Source organism: Simochromis diagramma, unplaced genomic scaffold, assembly GCF_900408965.1.
Source record: "Simochromis diagramma unplaced genomic scaffold, fSimDia1.1 OVJJ01000038.1, whole genome shotgun sequence".
In the NCBI taxonomy this organism is placed as follows: domain Eukaryota; kingdom Metazoa; phylum Chordata; class Actinopteri; order Cichliformes; family Cichlidae; genus Simochromis; species Simochromis diagramma.
Window position 1 is genome coordinate 905,688 of NW_024387105.1, and position 18,652 is coordinate 924,339.

Below are 18,652 nucleotides of genomic sequence, written 5' to 3' on the forward strand. Positions count from 1 at the left end.
GCTGGCTGATGTCGGGGCAGAATGAGTACGAGCAGTTTTTTTATTTATTTATTTTTTTGCAGATGCCTGTGATGCCGCCCCGGGCAACCGCCCGTGTCAAAAACCCGCTACTGCTGACGCTTCAGGGAGCAAACTGACCAATGAGGCGCTGACTTTGAATACAGTGTTGTGCCAAAAACTGATTGCTGCCATAAGCTATAAATGACTTGTTGGTCTATAATATGTCAAACACGTCAACTTTACATTTTTGGCAGTGACTTTTATATCTCCTTTATTTATCCAGTTAAAAAAAAAAAAAGTCAGAAATTGCAACAAATAAAACAGTTCTGTAAACACTTAAAGTGGGGAAAAGACGGGATTGGTCATAATGAAAGTACAATAACACAGAGTTATTAAGATACTTTATGAAAAGGGGTAATTTTAAGGTTTTGCCTATAACCCTGTTATAAACCCTGTTCATGTAAAGATATTACTCACACTGGAAATCAGTTTTTGGCACAACACCGGCGCAGAGTCCAGGCAGTGTGGAGGTGACAGGAGGACAGCAAGCTGGAGTCCACATGTGCAGAAGAGGGAAGGTGATGATGATGAAGGTGGTGTTGGGAGAGGCATGGAGGCAGAATCTCCTGCAGCAGCTTACACTTAATGAATCACGTGACCTCCACTTAAAAGTGTCACATGACTGCAGGTGGAAGTTGTTTTCAACCAATCAGGGTGCAAACCTGCTCAGACCCGTGCTGGGAATAACCTTGTACTTTACTGACAGTATTTATACTTTATCATAGTACTTGTGTACTCGTGCCGTGACCCTGCCCCCTCTACATTTATGACATCACGCATCACAGTATTTTAGAAACCTGTCAAACACACGTTTCAAATTTTATTTGTATTTATCCAGAAAATAAACCAAGTTCATGTTTTTACCCCAAAATCTGAAAGCAGTGAGAAATCAGAACATTGAACCCATAAAACTGACGTCAAACATTAAATAACTGGAATCTTACATCTTATGATGAGCTTCATTATTCTTCAGCTTCTTGCTCTAACAGTGAACTTGAAAACTACTGAGAAGAAGAATAATGTTGAATATTTGCACACCAGTGATCACAGAAACATGGAAATGAGCTGTTATGACCTCACACTGAAGAACTCACTGATGTTTCATGTTTTCTGGATTTGTTTCTGCTCAAATACTCTGACCTTCGCGACGTCATTGGACAGGAAGTGTGGGAACGCGTTCTCGCCGCTGTGTGCGTCTCGTCAGTTCTGCTTTGTAAACGTAGGTTTGCAGCACTGACTGTGAAGCGTTTCAGGAGATGACAAATCCCAACACGTTCGGTTCTAAAGGGGAATGTAACCAGGATTAAGAGCTGAGTCAGACGCTTCAGAGGGACCTAAACTCAGGTCTGACCCACCGATGTATCCTCAGCACTTCCTGCTGAGTTTATGTTCTGGTCTCTGCACAGCTGGATCACAGCTGTGTGAAGTCTTTTATGGGCCATCGGACGATTTAGTTATGATCTGTATATAAAAGATGGATGTAGCTTCCTGTTGTGAATCCTAAACCTGCATGAGGCTCCTGCTCAGCTGATCTGAGGCCCAACTGGATAAAACAGGAAGTTTATTTTGGTGGGTTTAGGGCGGGGAAAACTTTTGAGTAGGCCAAACGCTCTGCAGGAGATTTCTGTTTTCAGAGATGAAGCCGTTCATTACCTTAAAAATAACAGACATGAATTCAAATTAGACAGAAACATGAATTTTAATTTGACAAATTTCAAAGTATTTTACAATAAGTACAGGTTACAGATGAAAATCAGATCAAAGATGAAAACTGACCGTTTCGTGGTGAATGATGACACACACCTGATTCTAGTTACATTACTGAAAGAAGAAGTTCAAACAGGAAGCTTTCTGCAATCAGCTGAGCTGTTCAAACATTAGTCACTCAGCGCGATCTCACGGAGAAGACGAACACGCCAGACATGTTTGAAAGATTTACAGCTTTGGCGTGAAGCGGCGGGCCGGCACAGCTTGACCTCGCCGCCCCGATCGTCCTTTTCTGTTAGGATCTCCTCGCCACCTGACTCAGCTGCCGGTACAGCTGGATGGTCATGAGCTGGATCTCCGGATCTCCGGGTTTGATGTCGATGGCTCTGAGGAAGAAGTCCAGGGCCTCGTCCAGCTCAGCTTTGCTGTAGCACTCCCGCCCTCGCTGCACCAGCGAGTCGTAGCTCTCGTCCTCGACCTCCTTTACACCTGTCTCGGCGGTGCACTGATCCATCGCCTCGTTTGATACCAACTCAGGCTCGGTGGACGTTTCCTCCAGGAGGCTCCCTTCTCCATATTCCTCAGTGTCTCCTGACTCAAAGTCTCCTTCCTCCTCAAATTCCTCCTCCATCTCCTCTTCTACAAACTCCTCCTCTGAGTTTACAGTCTCTCCACTGGGTTCCTCCTCCTCAACCTCATCATGAGCCAAACCAATCATGTCCTCTTCGGCCTCATCTGAATGGACATCCGAAGCATCACCATCATCTTCATGGCTGTCCTGGTTGTCCATGTCCTCAATGATGGAATGGAGGAAGGAGCGGTGAGAAGCCACGGACGTGTTTCCACCAATGCTCTTTCGAGTACGGAGCGGCGTGGTGCCAGTGCACGCTGACTTTGGCGTCGATGCTCCGGAAACCTGGAAGGAGTTCTCAAGCTGCCCATCATCCTCCTCCTGCGTCTCCTCTTCACTGTCATAAATCACAGCAGCCTTTTTCTTCCTGATACCCACGACTGAGTCATGTGACTCATTGAGGCTGACGGCGCGGCCGTTGCTCGCGCTGTAACTTGATGCTTCTTTCTGCTGCCACTCACAAAGAGATTTACCCACGTCAAAACTTCCCTCCAGCTGCAGCTGAGACAGCAGCTCCTCCTCCTCCTGCAGCTCCTCCTCCTCTTCCTGCAGCTCCTCCTCCTCCTGCACCACCGCCTCATCGTGATCGGCGCCACTGTCCTCCAGCTGTAGGTTGAAGTTGCCATTCAAAGACTCGAGCTCGCTGCCGATTCTGGATGATGTGTCGGCTCTGAGGTTCAAACTGGAGACGCGCAGCGCGGAAAGTCTTCTGTTCTCTGGAGGAGTGACGTGAGGAGACCCCAGCTCCATCTCGGAGTCATCGTACTTCAGGGTCAAATGTCCCATCATCTTCTGCTCATCTTCATCGGCTGCTGTAACATACAGACTCGCGGCCGCAGATTCATTGAGTCCTTCTCTGACTGAGGTGTCAGCTACGTCACCAGCCTCCATCAGCACCACAGACACCTCGATCGGATCTTCCGCCTCCAACAAGCTCCTTTCCAGCTTCGCTGACGGGTGTTTCGGAGAATCCAGGTTCTGCTCATCGAGGCTATGGTGGCTGACCTCTGCTGTGCTCTCCTCTGCAGTCAGATCAATCACTCCCTTGCTGAGATTCTCCAGAGTGGCCTCCTTCCCAGAAGCAGTCTGTTCCAAATCCACCACAGCTGGAGACCAGGCCAGGCTCGTGTCCTGCTTCGGATATGAAGGATGTGGTTTCTTCTCATGGGACCGCTCCCGGCTGTTGTTGTCTGCTGGGTATCGGAGCCATGCCGGCTCCGTGCTGGACACCATGCTCTCTGCCAGCTGCATCTGCAGCTCAGACTCCGCCTTCATGAGCTCCTGAGCCTTCTGGACCCGCCCTTCGATGTAATGATGCTCCTCTTGGTTCTCGAGGGCCTCGTCGTGGTTGATGTCAAGTGTAAACATGAGGTCATGGTCAGAAATCCCAAACATCTCCATGGTGTGAAGGTGTGTGATATGTTTGTCCAGCTCAGGGTCGGTGCGCCGGTGCCTGACGTGCAGCGCCTGAAGCTGGAGCTGTGTAGAGGAGGACCGCGTGTCCTCCAAGGTGAAGAGCTCCTTCAACTCCTGTTTGCTGAAGTACCGAAACGGGTTCTTCTTGTCCCCGGTATTCTGCCTAATAAGAGAGTCTTTGAAAACCTGCCGGCGGTAAATCTTCTCCTCCACAGTGCCGCAGGTGATCAGCCTGTAGACGACGACGTTTTCAGTCTGGCCTATGCGGTACGCCCTGTCAACGGCCTGGGCGTCTGTCGCAGGGTTCCAGCTGGGGTCGTAGATGACCACCCTGTCGGCTGCTGTTAAGGTGATGCCGACTCCACCGACCTGGGTGGTGAGGAGGAAGACGGAGTACCGTTTGTCAGTCTGGAACAGAGAGATGAGCCTCTCTCGCTCTGCGATCTGAGTGATGGTTCCATCTAGCCGCAGCACTTTGAAGCCTCTGTTGCCCAGGATGCGCTCGATGATGTCGAGCACCTTCCTGTAATGGGCAAAGACGAGGGTGCGGTGGCCTTCCTGCCTGAGCCGATCTAGGAGAGAGAAAAGAAAGACCATCTTCCCAGACTCTGAGATCAAGGTGTGATCAGGAATGCTGATGATGCTGTGATCGTTGGCCTCTGTGGTCTCCTGGCAGTCAGCTGCACTCTCCTCCAAGCCTAACTTGGCTATGGCGGCAGCAGAGAGGAGCCTCGGGTGGTCGCACAGCTTTTTCAGAATGTTTAACTCAGCTAGAGGCGATCGGGTGGTCAGCAGGAGCTCTCTGATGTGGTCCAGCGATATGAACTGCCTGTAGATGTCCTCCTGAACGGCACTCAGGTAAGTCCAGACAATCAGGTCGTTTTTTCTCGTCAATTTGGGCATCACCGCTCCAGAGTCTGCTTCAAGGTTTGGAACATGGTCTTCCATGTCCTCCAAGTGTTCCTTGTTACGTGTGCTGTTTGTTTTGTTTTTCTGTACTTCGGACTTGGTCCTGCGCAGGAAATACGGTTTTATTATTGCCATCAGGTTCTCTGACATCCGGGATCCCAGCGCCTTTTCTCCTGGAGTGGCATCCTTCTCCCGGGCCCGGGTGATGGGGTTCTCGTACTCCGCTTTGAATGTTTTCGCCATGCCGAGGAGGGTGCCCTGACAGGCAAAGTCGAAGAGAGCCCACATTTCTCTCAGGTTGTTCTGGACCGGAGTTCCTGTGAGTAGAACTCGGTTCTTGGACAGTATGGCGTAGGCACTTTTGGCGGTTTTGGTGGTTGTGCTTTTTATCTTGTGAGCCTCGTCCAGGATCATATAGTCCCATGTGAACTCTTTGCCATTGTAGGTGGACAGCTGCTGCCAGTTGTTTAAGAGCATCGTGTAGGTGGTGATGATGACGCCGCCCCTCCTCTGAACTTTCTCCAGATTCCTGGTCCTCTCTCCTTTGCTGATGCCATGAAACTCCTTCACCCTCATGCCCGGAGTCCATTTGGAGAACTCCTTGGTCCAGTTTGTGATGAGGGAAGTCGGCATGATCAGGAGTGTGTGTTTAGCCAGCTCATTGTCGTACATGCCAGAGAGGAATGATATCACCTGGATGGTTTTGCCCAGTCCCATGTCATCAGCTAAAATCCCGCCTTTCCGGCCATCTCTGTAGAGACTGTACAAGAAGGCCACTCCATCCCTCTGGTAGTCGTACAGCTTGTCATACAGCTCTTTAAAAAGCATTAAACCGCTGCTGTTAACATTAACAAACTCGTCATCATCTTCCTCCAAGTCATTCTCAGCGATGAGCTCTTCGATTTTTTTGATCCGGCTTTCCAGTTTGTGACTGTGGTGAATGTTGTAAGCCAGTCTGAAGAACTCCAGCGCTTTGTGCAGGTCTCCCTGTCGGGCAGCGTCTTTGCCATCTTGAATGAACCTGAACGAAAGCAAAGCAAACGTCATTAGTAAGTAATGCTAGAGCTGGGCGATAGAACGATAACGATATGTATTGTGAAATAACTTTTTCTCGATAGAAAAATTAAACTATTGCGATAGACCTCACCACTCTTGTCCTCTTAAAAAAAAAAAAAAAAAAAAAAAGAAGAACAGCCAATCCAAATTAAGTAGCGCAGAGCCGAACCAATCACAGCCGCGGTGTCACGTCACGTGACTTGTTACGTACAGCACAAGTGCCAAGCCGTACATGTGTATTTGTTTGGGAAGCAGCCAGCTGCCGTGCCGCCCGGGTAATGGAAGAAATGAGTGTGCCGAGAGCGTGACCGAAGGTTACCGAAGAGAAAACAGACGATGGTTCCAACGCCGGAGAGATTGTCGAACGGAAGAGCCACAGAAGCTCCGTAGTGTGAAGGTATTTCAGTTATTTCAAGTCTGACAAAAACAGAGTAGCGTTCACTGTAAATGTGCCGAAAGCAAGTCTGGAAATACAATAAAGCGGTGCAGCTCAGTCTCTGACTGGAAGCGCTGATTCATCATTCGGCTTTTGTCAGACTAACGTAACTGTTACAACTGTTTGAAAAGCTCAGCTACACAACAAGGAGAGGTCGAGAATTTCCTTTTAGTTCTCAGTTTATTTGATGTTGACAAAAGTTAGTCAATTTTGTCTGATCTTCTGTAAAACAAACTAAGATTTATTTTTAGAATTAATATTTTGTTTCTAAGTGGAATTGACAGTTTAGTCTGTTTCGTTTGTTCTGTTTTCAAACTTAAACGCTTTAGCGGCTGCCTTTTGTGTAGTTTGCAATATTTGCCTTTATTTATCTGAAAAAGTCTCGTGTTCCTTAAGTACGTCTACCCTGTTGAACTTATTATGGGAAATAAATATTTAAATCAAAACAAGCTGCTGATTATTTCACATTTTACTTGTGAGCAACGGCACATTTAAATCTTACAAATATAGTTATTTGGCTTATATCGTGATGTATATCGTTATCGCCTGAAATGGAAAAAACATATCGTGATATGAAAAAAAATCTTATATCGCCCAGCTCCAAGTAATGCCTAACGCTTTTCTTTCCAAGCTCCTTAGACTATGATGACCTGGATGACCGAGGACCTTCACAGACAGTAATGATTCGCTAATGATCGTCTTTGAGTGCAGGTAAACCGTTCACCTGAGGGCAAAACAGGACAGGTCTGCCAAAATGCATCACGCAGTCACCGCTGGGTGTGTGTCAGTGATTTCACTTTTGTGAGTAAATAATTAGTGGGGGATGGAACAGGAAACATCAGGATGGAAACCCCTGAAGACCAGAACTGATGGATCTTATGTAGTTACTAACAATTCACAGAACTGTAGTTACATAAATAACAGCTTTACTGAAAGCATCAGGGATCGCTTCTGTTTCTATCAAATTTACTCTGATATTAAAAGATCAGATTAAAGTGGCAGTTTTAATTCAAACTTGTACATGTAAAACTGAGATATGTATTTAATACATTCACTTTAGTATCCGAGTTTGTTCTCACCATTATGGCGAGCATCTGATCAGATAACCCAAATTAACAAATATTAAGAAGACTTAAAAAAAAAAAAAAAAAAGAAGAAATAAAGTTAAATTATTGTCTAATGTCAGAGAAAGTAGAAATTAGATTACAGTTGGGCACAATTAGTCCACTATCAAAATCGTCAATGACTAATTTAATAGTCAACGCGTCGTTTGAAGCTTTGTATGATCCTGAAACCTGCAGGAATAAGTAGCAGGATTTAAGAGTGTAATAATGGACTGAAACAGAAGATGGCAGCACTGCATGTATAAGGATGCCAGCAGCAGTGAAGTCTGGGAGCATAAAAGAAGAACGTCCAACGCAAAATCTGCAGAATGGAACTTGCCTTCCATGGCAGTGCTGGGAGGAGGCACGTCGTGGCTTCTGACGACAAAGTGGTACCATCGTCTCAGTAAGCAAATTGGCCAGTTAGCTGCTAACAGCAGTGAGCTACTCATACTGATAGGTGTAAATGTTATGTTACTGTACTGCTAAACAATACGTTCGCCTTTGATGGACGACTTTGTCACCAAGCCAACAACTTGCACACCTTGGCACCAATTTTTGGGGCCTTTCGTTTTGTTGCTACAATCTGAAAATTTCATTAAGAGTTTATTAAACTATCATCTTGTCTTTATTTTTAGTTAGCACATACCTTAAACACTTCAAGCTGTAAGCTAATGATAGTTTGAGCAGATGCTGCTGGTGCAATAGGCTGTATGTTTTCCGTCCAATGGATACATGATCTGATTAGTCGACTAATCGCAAAAATAATCAGTGTCTAGTCGACTATCAGAATAATTGTTTGTGGCAGCCCTGGAATACAGTGCAGTTTATTTGGAGCTGCATGAACATGAATAATTTGGTTTCTCCACTGAAACGAGCTGTGAACAAACAGGATGTAGGGAAGTCGTTCAGTTAAGCTTAAAGTGGGAAATGTGGCCTCATCCTGGAAAGCAGAGCTGAAGGAAAATTCTCGATGATTTAACCTTACAGTTTGAACAGAAGACTGAAAGCATGTTTCAGCTTTTCCTCCTCACCCTTATCTCCCTGCTTAGCCTCTATGTCCTTGTCTTGTCTTGTGTGCATTTACTTTCCCTGGAACAGTCTCTCACTGTCGTTCTCTAAAACCTAAAAGAGAATTATGGATTTGATCAACTGGTCTCTGACTGCTATTGACACCCTTTACGCACTCATCCCCCTCCCTTCCAAACGCCAGAGTGCTAAATTCGAGCTGCTCACAAAGGAGAAATCAACAATATTCAACATTTGGACACCACGGCACCAGCTGCTAGGCCCAAGGCTGGAGCCCACCAAAACAACTCCCTGATGACGACTGTGTGATGACTATTCTTCCCGTCCCCCTTCCAAACGCCTTTGATGCTTGTCTCCTGCGGGGGAAGACAGCGGGTCTGCGTGCCGCGCTGAAATGATAGCATGGTGTAGGACGACTGCTGTGTTCCTTCGGATTACCCCCCACCCCCCTTTCCATCCCCTGTGGCTTGTCATGTGCTCTAATGTTGTGCTGTGGACATCAATGTGCTCTCTGTGCAGAGGAGTTTTTTTGTTTCCTGTTCTCATGCTGTCCTCCCATAGGTTGCCCAGCGTGTGAAGAGGTCTCTTTTTTTCCTCTTGTACTTTCCCATTGTTGTGTAATTTTTTTCAGTGTTATTCTCTGCAACGCTGCCGATCTCCGACTGTATTCCCATGTGATGTCTTTGTTGTGTAAGTCGGGGGGGGGGTCCTATTCCTCTGTGGGGCAACCTGCATATGGCCAATAAAGCATTCATTCATTCATTCATTCATTCATTCATGTGCTGATGACACCGGAAGTTTTACCTTTAAAACATCAGAGAAGCAGAAAACTGTCATACACAGAAAGGATCCACGATTTACTGGCTGAATCAAAATAAATGTAAACAAAAATCTGAAGTACGGTTTCTTCATGAACAAATAACCATCAACTCAAATACTTGGTTCTCATTGAACAGAAATGTCTATGAACTTGTAAGAACTGTGTAGGACATGAATCAGTCTGTGTCAGATCCTCAATCTGACATTTCCACTGGAGTCTATTAGATTATTCTGTTATTATATGTTACCTTATATATGTAATCAAAGTAGTTGAATTAGAATACTGCTGTAGATCATATTATACCCTTTAATATAGAGTGTGTGAGCTGTATGTAGTTTAGTTCTCGTTATACTTGTGAGTTAACAGAACATATTCACTTATTAGTTTATTAGATAAGTGTGCATCACTCTGTATCCTTGATCTGCTGTGAATGTATTACATGCTTAATTGTTGAATCATGAAGAGAAGCTTGTAAGCAGGAGACTCCGTGTCTAAGACAGGGGAGATAGACAGACCACATTCCACACCCCCACCTTACAGAAAGCAGAGAGACAACTGCCGAGGTCATAACTTAGGCGCTGTAACAGAGAAAGAATGTGATGTTTTGGCTTTTACGACTAGATGGGGGCCACTAGAGACTATAAAAAGCTGAGCAACCCGTCACCATTTTGAGACATGCTGTCGAACCTCTGCAAGCATCTCTCCCGTCCGGACGTTGTTGATGCTCTGACTGTTTGAATTGTATGTCAAATAATATGATTGTTGATGAGCATTGAGACACCGAGTATTGTCCTCCTTCAGCCCACAGATTCCAAAGAATTGGGAGAGTTCAAACAAGTCACGGTTACAGATGGCAAGTGGAACCCAGATCGAGGGCCGTTTGCTTTGTAATGTTGGCAAAGGACTCTACATTTGGCCAAAGGTAGTTCACTCTTTGCAACATAGTAGCTGCTCTAAACAGATTTCTCAGGTTTATTTTCTAGTTTGTTTTTTTGCAATTGGTGTTTGTTCTGGGAAAGACACTGCAGACTGAGCAATAATGCATTTCTTGCATTTCTCATGGGTTCTGATGGGGCCTTTCTTAAAATGACTGGTCCCAGTAATAAAGGCGTTTGTCGACTCACCACACACCCGGCAGAACCTCATGTTATTTAGCTCGTCATATTCCAGCCACAGAAATTCTTTTGTCCATGAAACTGCTGCGCTTTTTTTTTGTTTTGCCTCATTGTCTGATTTGTCATAACTTCTCCGTTTTGTGGTAAGCTTTTCTATGGCTGTCACTTCTTCACGCTGACCTGTCTTATTTGGCTCAGCAGAACTGAAATATGTCCTGCTGCTTTTACACGCGCACTCACATAACGCTCAGCGATCAACCTCTCACATGTTTAAGCTGCGGGAGATTTCACTTGTCACGTTTGAACAGTAAGCTAATGAGTGATAAGACGATGTCAGAGGAATTGGTGCGCAAATTATCGTCACTGACCAATCAGTGTCACATATTGACAGTGGCTCACCGATGCCAGTGACATAATTACTCAGCTACATTGGCGAAAGAATGCAAAAGCATAGAATGCGGAAGCAAATCCCAATTTCTGAAAAGACACTACGGTAAATAGGCTAAACTTATATCGAAGTCTACAGAGCTACCGGTTCAGCAGCTCACCGGTTCAAGCTAGGCTAATAAACTATGGAGCTTCTTCTACAACTGCTATACACCCATTTCAAAGGCGTACACGTGCAACTACATTCACTCAGAAGTTATAAAATTTAAAGCACATTCATATTTTTCCTTCCTATGACAGCCCGACGGGCAGGGCTGAGTTAGATTTTGGTAGCCCGACTGGAAAAATCGCTAGCCCCAGGACGTCGGGCTAGCGATTTTGCGAGCCCTGCGATCAGCTGATCATTGATCAGTTTCATGATTGAAGTAGCAGCAGGAGAGAGAGGTTGTTAAGCTTAACGCTGGAATGCTTTACAAACATTCAGAGATGAACTTACACACTTGCTTTACTTCTCTCTGGAATCACTTCCTCGGAGATGAAATGTCGGGTTGTTAGCGAGGCTACAAACGCTCAACCAGACCACCGACAGGTCTCGCGTCACAGCTGCTCTATCACGTGAGCACACTGCTCCGACGTGCTACGGTTATGAGCCGAGTTTTGCCGTGTCGCAAGTTTTGTGAGGCGCTTTTTTGATATTTAACGGATCGGATTACATTTTTTATTTCTCTTCGATATCCGATCCAGTAATTTAGGTCAGTATCGGAGCGATACCCATACGTAATATCGGATCGGTCCATCTCTAACCCAAACGTCGTGTATATAGTGTACATAATGTCCTCGTGTTGTTTTCCTTCTTTCTTGTATTTTGGTTTCTTTACTTTCACACCTTTGTGGTCTTGCTGCATAATTTCATTGTGCAAGCAACTGTACAACAGCAAAAACAGTTCTGAGATGCAAAAGTAGTACAAGAATAATTTCATGTTAATCATCATTAATGTAAAGAAAATAATCATCTAACATTAAAATCTGACTAACTGCTCGGGCCTGGTTGAGATAACACGACACCTTTGAGCAGCTGTCCCAGTAACCCAGGCTGGTTATGGTTAACGGTTACTGACACTGGAAGCTTCACGTGTTTGCTACATAAAAACCTTTAAAAGGCTTTCCCCCCCAAAATAAGCATTTCATGCACCCGCCCATGGAGCCACAGGGTCACCTACGTCCTGAGGTTAGAAAGTGAGTTTGTGGAAATCACCTTTAACCGCCCTCTGCTCGCCAACACTGAGATCACTGCGGCTCACAGTCACGACTGCCAGGAACCTCTGCTCAGTCCTGACGGCACTTACAGTCAGCGCCCATGACTAACAGTTATAGAGTGCTGGGTTCATCATGATCAACGGGAAGCCTGACACCTGCTGGTGAAAGGCCGCAACTACAAGAGACAGCACTAAACCAGAAACTGCAGCTCCTCTGAAACCCGAGCAGAAAGACTCGAGAGGAGCTACAGAAAAGCACAGCTACAGTCTTTAAAAGGTTTCTCATGTCTGATTCTTAGATAAAGATATTTCAGTGCGGTTGGAACACAGAACCGAAACAAACAAAGATGCGACTAGGGCTGGGGCCTAACATTTTCTTATAATGTTAGGCCATTATAAGAAAATTAAATATCGCAATAGAATATGGGTAAAACGCACATGCACAGTGCCTTTGTTTACATACGCACATGGCGGCGACGGAGAACGAGAATGGCGAAAGCGGATCAATGAATGAAACTGATGAACCAGAACTGGTTTGTAAAAATGCTGCAGCTTCACTGGTGTGGAACTGGTTTGGCTTTCGTCCGTCAGACACACAACAAAGCACAGTTTTTGGTAGAGCATGCTAGCGGGCCGTCGTTATTACCAAACCGATTTTATGTACACGGCGCTCAAAAATCTGTCAAATGGTTCAGTACGACTTTGTTGAGCTATGAAGCCGCACCGCTTGATGGATTTTCCGAGCGTTACGGCTGTCGTAGGCGGAGCCTCGCGGAGTGATACGCACTGTGCTTCAACATAATATTACCGTATTGTGTGTGTGTATAACCTGATTGGTGCGACGGCATCTTCGTCTACACGCCCGAAACAGAACAGTCTTAAAAAGAAAAAACTGATCTCAGATCAGCCACACGCTGTAATAATAATTTAAATCAAGTAAAATGTGTTTTTAACTAACGTCTAAATTGTGATATTAGCACAGAATCAAATATTTAATGGATGAATTAATGCACCTTAAAATGCTTCAGTAAACTGTGACATGTGGAAAACAGATCCAGGACATTTATGATCCCATCCCCACTCAAACACTGACGTCCTCTCAGCCTCTGTGCTTGTGACAAACAGGCTTCTAATGTCAGTGACTCATGAATATCTGAGCTAGGGCTGCCACAAACGATTATTTTATTAGTTGTAGAGCTGGGCGATATAAGATTTTTTCATATCACGATATCAGCCAAATAACTATATTTGTAAGATTTAAATGTGCCGTTGCTCACAAGTAAAATGTGAAATAATCAGCAGCTTGTTTTGATTTAAATATTTATTTCCCATAATAAGTTCAACAGGGTAGATGTACTTAAGGAACACGAGACTTTTTCAGATAAATAAAGGCAAATATTGCAAACTACACAAAAGGCAGCCGCTAAAGCGTTTAAGTTTCAAAACAGACTAAACTGTCAATTCCACTTAGAAACAAAATATTACTTCTATAAATAAATCTTACTTTGTTTTACAGAAGATCAGACAAAATTGACTAACTTTTGTCAACATCGAATAAACTGAGAACTAAAAGGAAATTCTCGATCTCTCCTTGTTGTGTAGCTGAGCTTTTCAAACAGTTGTAACAGTTACTAGTCTGACAAAAGCCGAATGATGAATCAGCGCTTCCAGTCAGAGACTGAGCTGCACCGCTTTATTGTATTTCCAGACTTGCTTTCGGCACATTTACAGTGGACGCTACTCTGTTTTTGTCAGACTTGAAATAGCCGAAACACCTTCACACTACGGAGCTTCTGTGGCTCTTCCGTTCAACAATCTCTCCGGCGTTGGAACCATCGTCTGTTTTCTCTTCGGTAACCTTCGGTCGCGCTCTCGGCACACTCATTTCCTCCGTTACCCGGCGGCACGGCGGCTGGCTGCTTCCCAAACAAATACACATGTGCGGCTTGGCACTTGTGCTGTACGTAACAAGTCACGTGACGTGACGCTGCGGCTGTGATTGGTTCGGCTCTGCGCTACATAATTTGGATTGGCTGTCTTGTTTTTTTTTTTTTTTTTTTTTTAAGAGGACGAGTGGTGAGGTCTATCGCAATAGTTTAATTTTTCTATCGAGAAAGTTATTTCACAATACATATCGTTATCGTTCTATCGCCCAGCTCTAATTATTCGACTAATCAGATCATCATCCATTGGACGTAAAACGTACAGCTTATTGCACCAGCAGCATCTGCTCTTATATAACTATCATTAGCTTACAGCTTTAAGTGTTTAAGGTGCTAACTAAAAATAAAGACTAGATGATAGTTTATTAAATTTTAATTAAATCTGCAGATTGTTTCGGTGAAGTTTAATAAACTCCTTGCTATCTGAAATATAACGGGACACCGGAGTAAATTCTGAGCATGTCACACTTCTGATGATCAGCTGTCTGCTTGATGTTTATTCAGCTGTGTAAAAATTATAACTTTAATCTCAGCCAAACCGATTTACTCAGGAACAAATAAAATACTAAAGAAAGCCAAACAATAACATTGTTAAGTTATCTAAGTGACTCATATATCATGTTTAACCTGATTAGACAAAGACGGCGGTGATCTGAAAATGTGCCGGGAGTTGTGACGTTCTCGGCGGCTTCAGTGACCCTCGAGCTCCCAGCTCGCTATGGAGCTGGTGGGTAACAGACGTCTCCGAAAACGTCGAAGCACTTTTGCAAATATGCGATATCTTGATAAACCGAGCAGATATTTGAGGTTTACACAGCTACATTCTCGCCTGAAAATATGTTAAACGTTTATTTTGTGACCCAGAAAGATTAATAAGAGTGAAATTAAAACTTAGTAGCGGCCGCCATTGTTGGAAACTGGAGTTTGGCTGGGCCGCGCTATGAATTCTGGGATATGGTGGGCCACGAAGGACACACCCGACCCATCCTTCAAATTCGGGGAAAAGGAGGACGCATTTGTCGGCTGCATTCGGAGGAGTCTATGAATTTGGACAGCCTTCGGCGCGTCGCTGTGACGTAATCGGTCTACAAATGCGGCCTCAGGAGGATGCAGCCCATGAATTTGGACACGACCTAGGTCACAGCTACGATACCGGGGATTGCTTCTTCTTCTTCGGGGTTTAACGGCAGCTGGCATCCTTGTCGATGCAGTGCTGCCATCTTCTGTTTCAGTCCGTTATTACACTCTTAAATCCTGCTACTTATTCCTGCGTCTTTCAGGATCTTACAAAGCTTCAAACAAAGCATCGACTATTAAATTAGTCGGCGACAATTTTGATAGTCGTCTAATCGTAGCAGCCCTAATCTGATCATCACACATTAATAGTAAAAGAACGCGGCTTCGGTCTACTTCAGGGTTTCGCAGAGCAGCGACTCACCTGAACAGTTACTGATCCCAGACTCAGGACAAAGAAAATCCTGCCTCCACTTACAGTGGATGTGACGGGTCATTGCATTAGATTAGTGGTGTGTGTGTGTGTGTGTGTGTGTGTGTGTGTGTGTGGGGGGTACCTGTGGTAAGTTTCCATTTCGTCTTCTGTGTCGATGGACAAAGACCTGCAGAGAAAGTCTGAGTGAAAATCAAACAAACTGATAAATAAGCACCACAAACAATGAAGCTTCTCATTCAGCTTCACTGTTCTGGAGTTTTTTGCCTGAGTGTAACACCACCTCCCATTACAGGTACCAGGTGTCAGACCGAAATCATGCAGCAGTTCAGAGATCACACACCCACATATTTCGCCTGAGAGTCCACTCGGAGAGCCACAGGACCTGATATTCACCCTCACCTGAAGAACACCTGAAGCCTTCGCTCCAGGAATAAGAAACACATCCATAAATCTGCTTAAATAGTTTAGTCTGTTTCTGTCTTGGAGCAACTGTGACCCACATCGTTTCCTTAGGGATTAATAAAGTGTTCTGATTCCGGTTTCAGTCCTGTGTTCACACCTGCGGGCTTTTACCTGCAGGTCTGAACAGCCAGTGGTCCAGATCTACTGGCGTTGGTCGAACAGATGTGTGGCAGACTTGCGTTTCAGGAGCTGCTACCGACAAACCAGCAAAAAAACAAAACAAAACAAAAAAAACAAAAAAGACCGCCAAATGTGTCACCTGTGACACTTGTGAGGTTGTCTCAAACACACTCCGTCAGTCTTGATGCTGTTGAACATAAAATGTTTAAAAATGTGGCGAGTTTACCTGGTGATATCCTCATGCGCGACGCGATCACGAAAACAGCAAACAAGTAACACCACGCCGATGTTGTTCACAGGACAGCAAGAGTAAACGATCGGGAAACTCTAGTCGTCGTTATCGTTCCCCTCGCACGGTTTATTTCTCCGAATTCAGCGTTTTTGCTTCACAACTACAGCGAGCAGTTTACTTTGTGCACTAACGTGGACTCGAGTCAACCAGCGCCACCTCTGGCCAAGTGCCCCAGCCTACAGCCAGATCAGCCTGTGACACACATCTGCACCACGTTTGATTTCGTGTCATGCACATTTGTACCTTTCAATTGTGTCTGTTTGTGCGTCATGCAAATAAACCTATGAAATGAATGAAATGATATCATGTATTCCTTATTGGCCTCACACGGCACAGCCTGTTAGCCGCTCGCTAACGATTCGAGCTTTACTTACTTCTCCAGCTTCTCCGAAATCTGCCAGACCTCTCCGGTACCGTTGGCCCCGTCCATCCCGCCGTTACAGCTGTACCTCCGCCTACAAACTGCTCGAAGGCGCGACTTTAACGATTATTTGTCCCCAAACTAAACTCCGAACTCTCCGAGGAGCTGCTGCCTGTTTCTATGTTTAAACTCGAGGATCATCCCCCACCGATTTGTCACAGCGAATCAGAGATGACGCTTTGGGGACATGACGACTACGTTATCCAATCGGAGAAGCGGTGTTGAGTGCTATAAGGCGGGACCCCAGTAAACGTTCAGCCAATGAGCAGCCGAGCGGCACGCGCGAGCAGGAAAACGTGATGTGTGATACCACTGATTTCCTTTCCGATCCGATACCAAGTAATATCCAGGTGGTATCGACGATACTGATCCGATACTTTGTACAAAAACTTATTTTATTTATTGTATCTCAAACTATAGCGTCACAATGATTACAGGACATCAGATTTCTTGTTCTTATCACTTAATAATGCAGAGTTCATCATATAGAAATAAAAAACCTCAAGTTTTGCCCTATTTGAACACCTTGCCTGCCTGCAGCAGTAAAGGACTCTGTGAGAGACGTCTGTCTCGCCCTAGCAGCACCTGTCCCTGTCCTCCTCTTCAGTTCGCCTCAACATAAGCTCATCATATTCTGTGATATGATTTACTCTGAGGCAGGGGCGATTTTAGCCCATTTTGGGGGGTTCATTCAAAAATGAATCAAAGCACCCACAAAGATTTCTTACTTTTTTTTGACAATAATTGCTGTTTGACTAACACACTACTAAAATATAAAAAGCATACAGTACTTGGTTGAGACGTAACATTTTAACAACAAAAGTATAGATACCCCCCCCCAAAAAAAAGAAAAAAGAATGGTTTGCTCCAGCTCTCTTGCTCCGTTTCTGCCAGAGCGATGGTGGCTGAGACGCAGCGGAGCGGAGTGCCTGGCTTAAAACAGGACATATTAGCTGCATTTAACCTTCAGTTACTCTTTATATAGTTGGTAGGAGTCAGACCATGTTTCTATTTAGCTGAAAAGCATTACACCAGGTAACCTGCAGTGTTGAAAACTTTTCCGTCGATGTTTGCTGCCCTACAATCCGTCCTAGTCTGTAGTAAAATCAGCGACATTTGACTGTCCTGTTGCTCCCATTTATACACCCTATTTAAAATCTAAAACTTAAAATTGTCCGTAGCCTAAAGTTGTTACCACTGTCCTGTTTGAAATGGATACTAACTAGCTGACTGAATGCCCATTAACCTTATAACTCCCGGTGTGTGTGTGTGTGTGTTTGTGTACACAGAGTGTGTGACGAGGACCCAGGCACAGAGAGACTTGATGAATTTAAGAATCTTATGATTTAATAAAGAAATTTACAGACTTGCACAGAGATGGTAAAATTTCGATGACTGATAACAGAGACGAAGACAACAGATGACAAGGACAGGGAGGACCAGGGGTTTAAACACACCAAGGAGACAGTCATAGAGAACTCGGGACAACTGGAGACATTTAAGGATGCAGGGACCAAAAGAGACACGGAAGAAGTCTCATCGTGATGTGTAAAGTTTATCTTGCTTGGCTGGGCAGCTCTCTGGGTGCTCAGCACCCCCAAAGCTCTGATCCTAGAATCGCCCCTGCTCTGAGGTGTTTGACATGGTTAGTGATGTTGCCACAACCATACATGCCAACCCTCCTGATTTTTCCAGGAGAATACCGAATTTCAGTGCCCCTCCCGAAAATCTCCCGGAGCCTCCATTCTCCCGAATTTCTCAAGATTTTCCACCCGGACAACAAAATTGAAAAACCATATCGCAGAATTCATAGCGCGGCCCAGCCAATTCCAGTTTCCAACAATGGCGGCAGCTACTTAGTTTTAATATCACTCTTATTTCTCTTTCTGGGTCGCAAAATTTTTTAACATATTTTCAGGTGAAAATGTAGCTGTGTAAACTTCAAATATCTGAGCCGACACATCGTCTTCAAACCCCCGCGGTCTGTCGCTACTCGGGTCAAACATGATATATAAGTCACTTTGATAACTTAAACATGT

The 18,652-nt window shown here is 44.8% G+C and overlaps 1 protein-coding gene across 3 annotated transcripts; it reads right to left on the bottom strand.

Moving 5' to 3' along the window:
* Positions 1-329: 329 nt before the first annotated feature.
* Positions 330-16,824, bottom strand: ercc6l (excision repair cross-complementation group 6-like). 3 transcript variants are annotated; one of them, XR_005698074.1, is made up of 4 exons: positions 16,567-16,824; positions 15,440-15,484; positions 1,864-5,744; positions 330-1,713 (listed from the first exon to the last, which is right to left on the bottom strand). XR_005698074.1 is itself a non-coding variant. In XM_040046668.1 (3 exons), the coding sequence occupies exons 1-3, from the start codon at positions 16,620-16,622 to the stop codon at positions 2,063-2,065; spliced, it is 3,783 nt and encodes a 1,260-aa protein (XP_039902602.1). In that variant the 5' UTR covers positions 16,623-16,824; the 3' UTR covers positions 1,741-2,062. The 3 variants fall into 3 exon arrangements, 1 of the variants encoding a protein (XP_039902602.1); XR_005698073.1 differs by having other exon boundaries at positions 1,837-5,744; XM_040046668.1 differs by lacking the exon at positions 330-1,713 and having other exon boundaries at positions 1,741-5,744.
* Between the last annotated feature and the right edge of the window lie 1,828 nt (positions 16,825-18,652).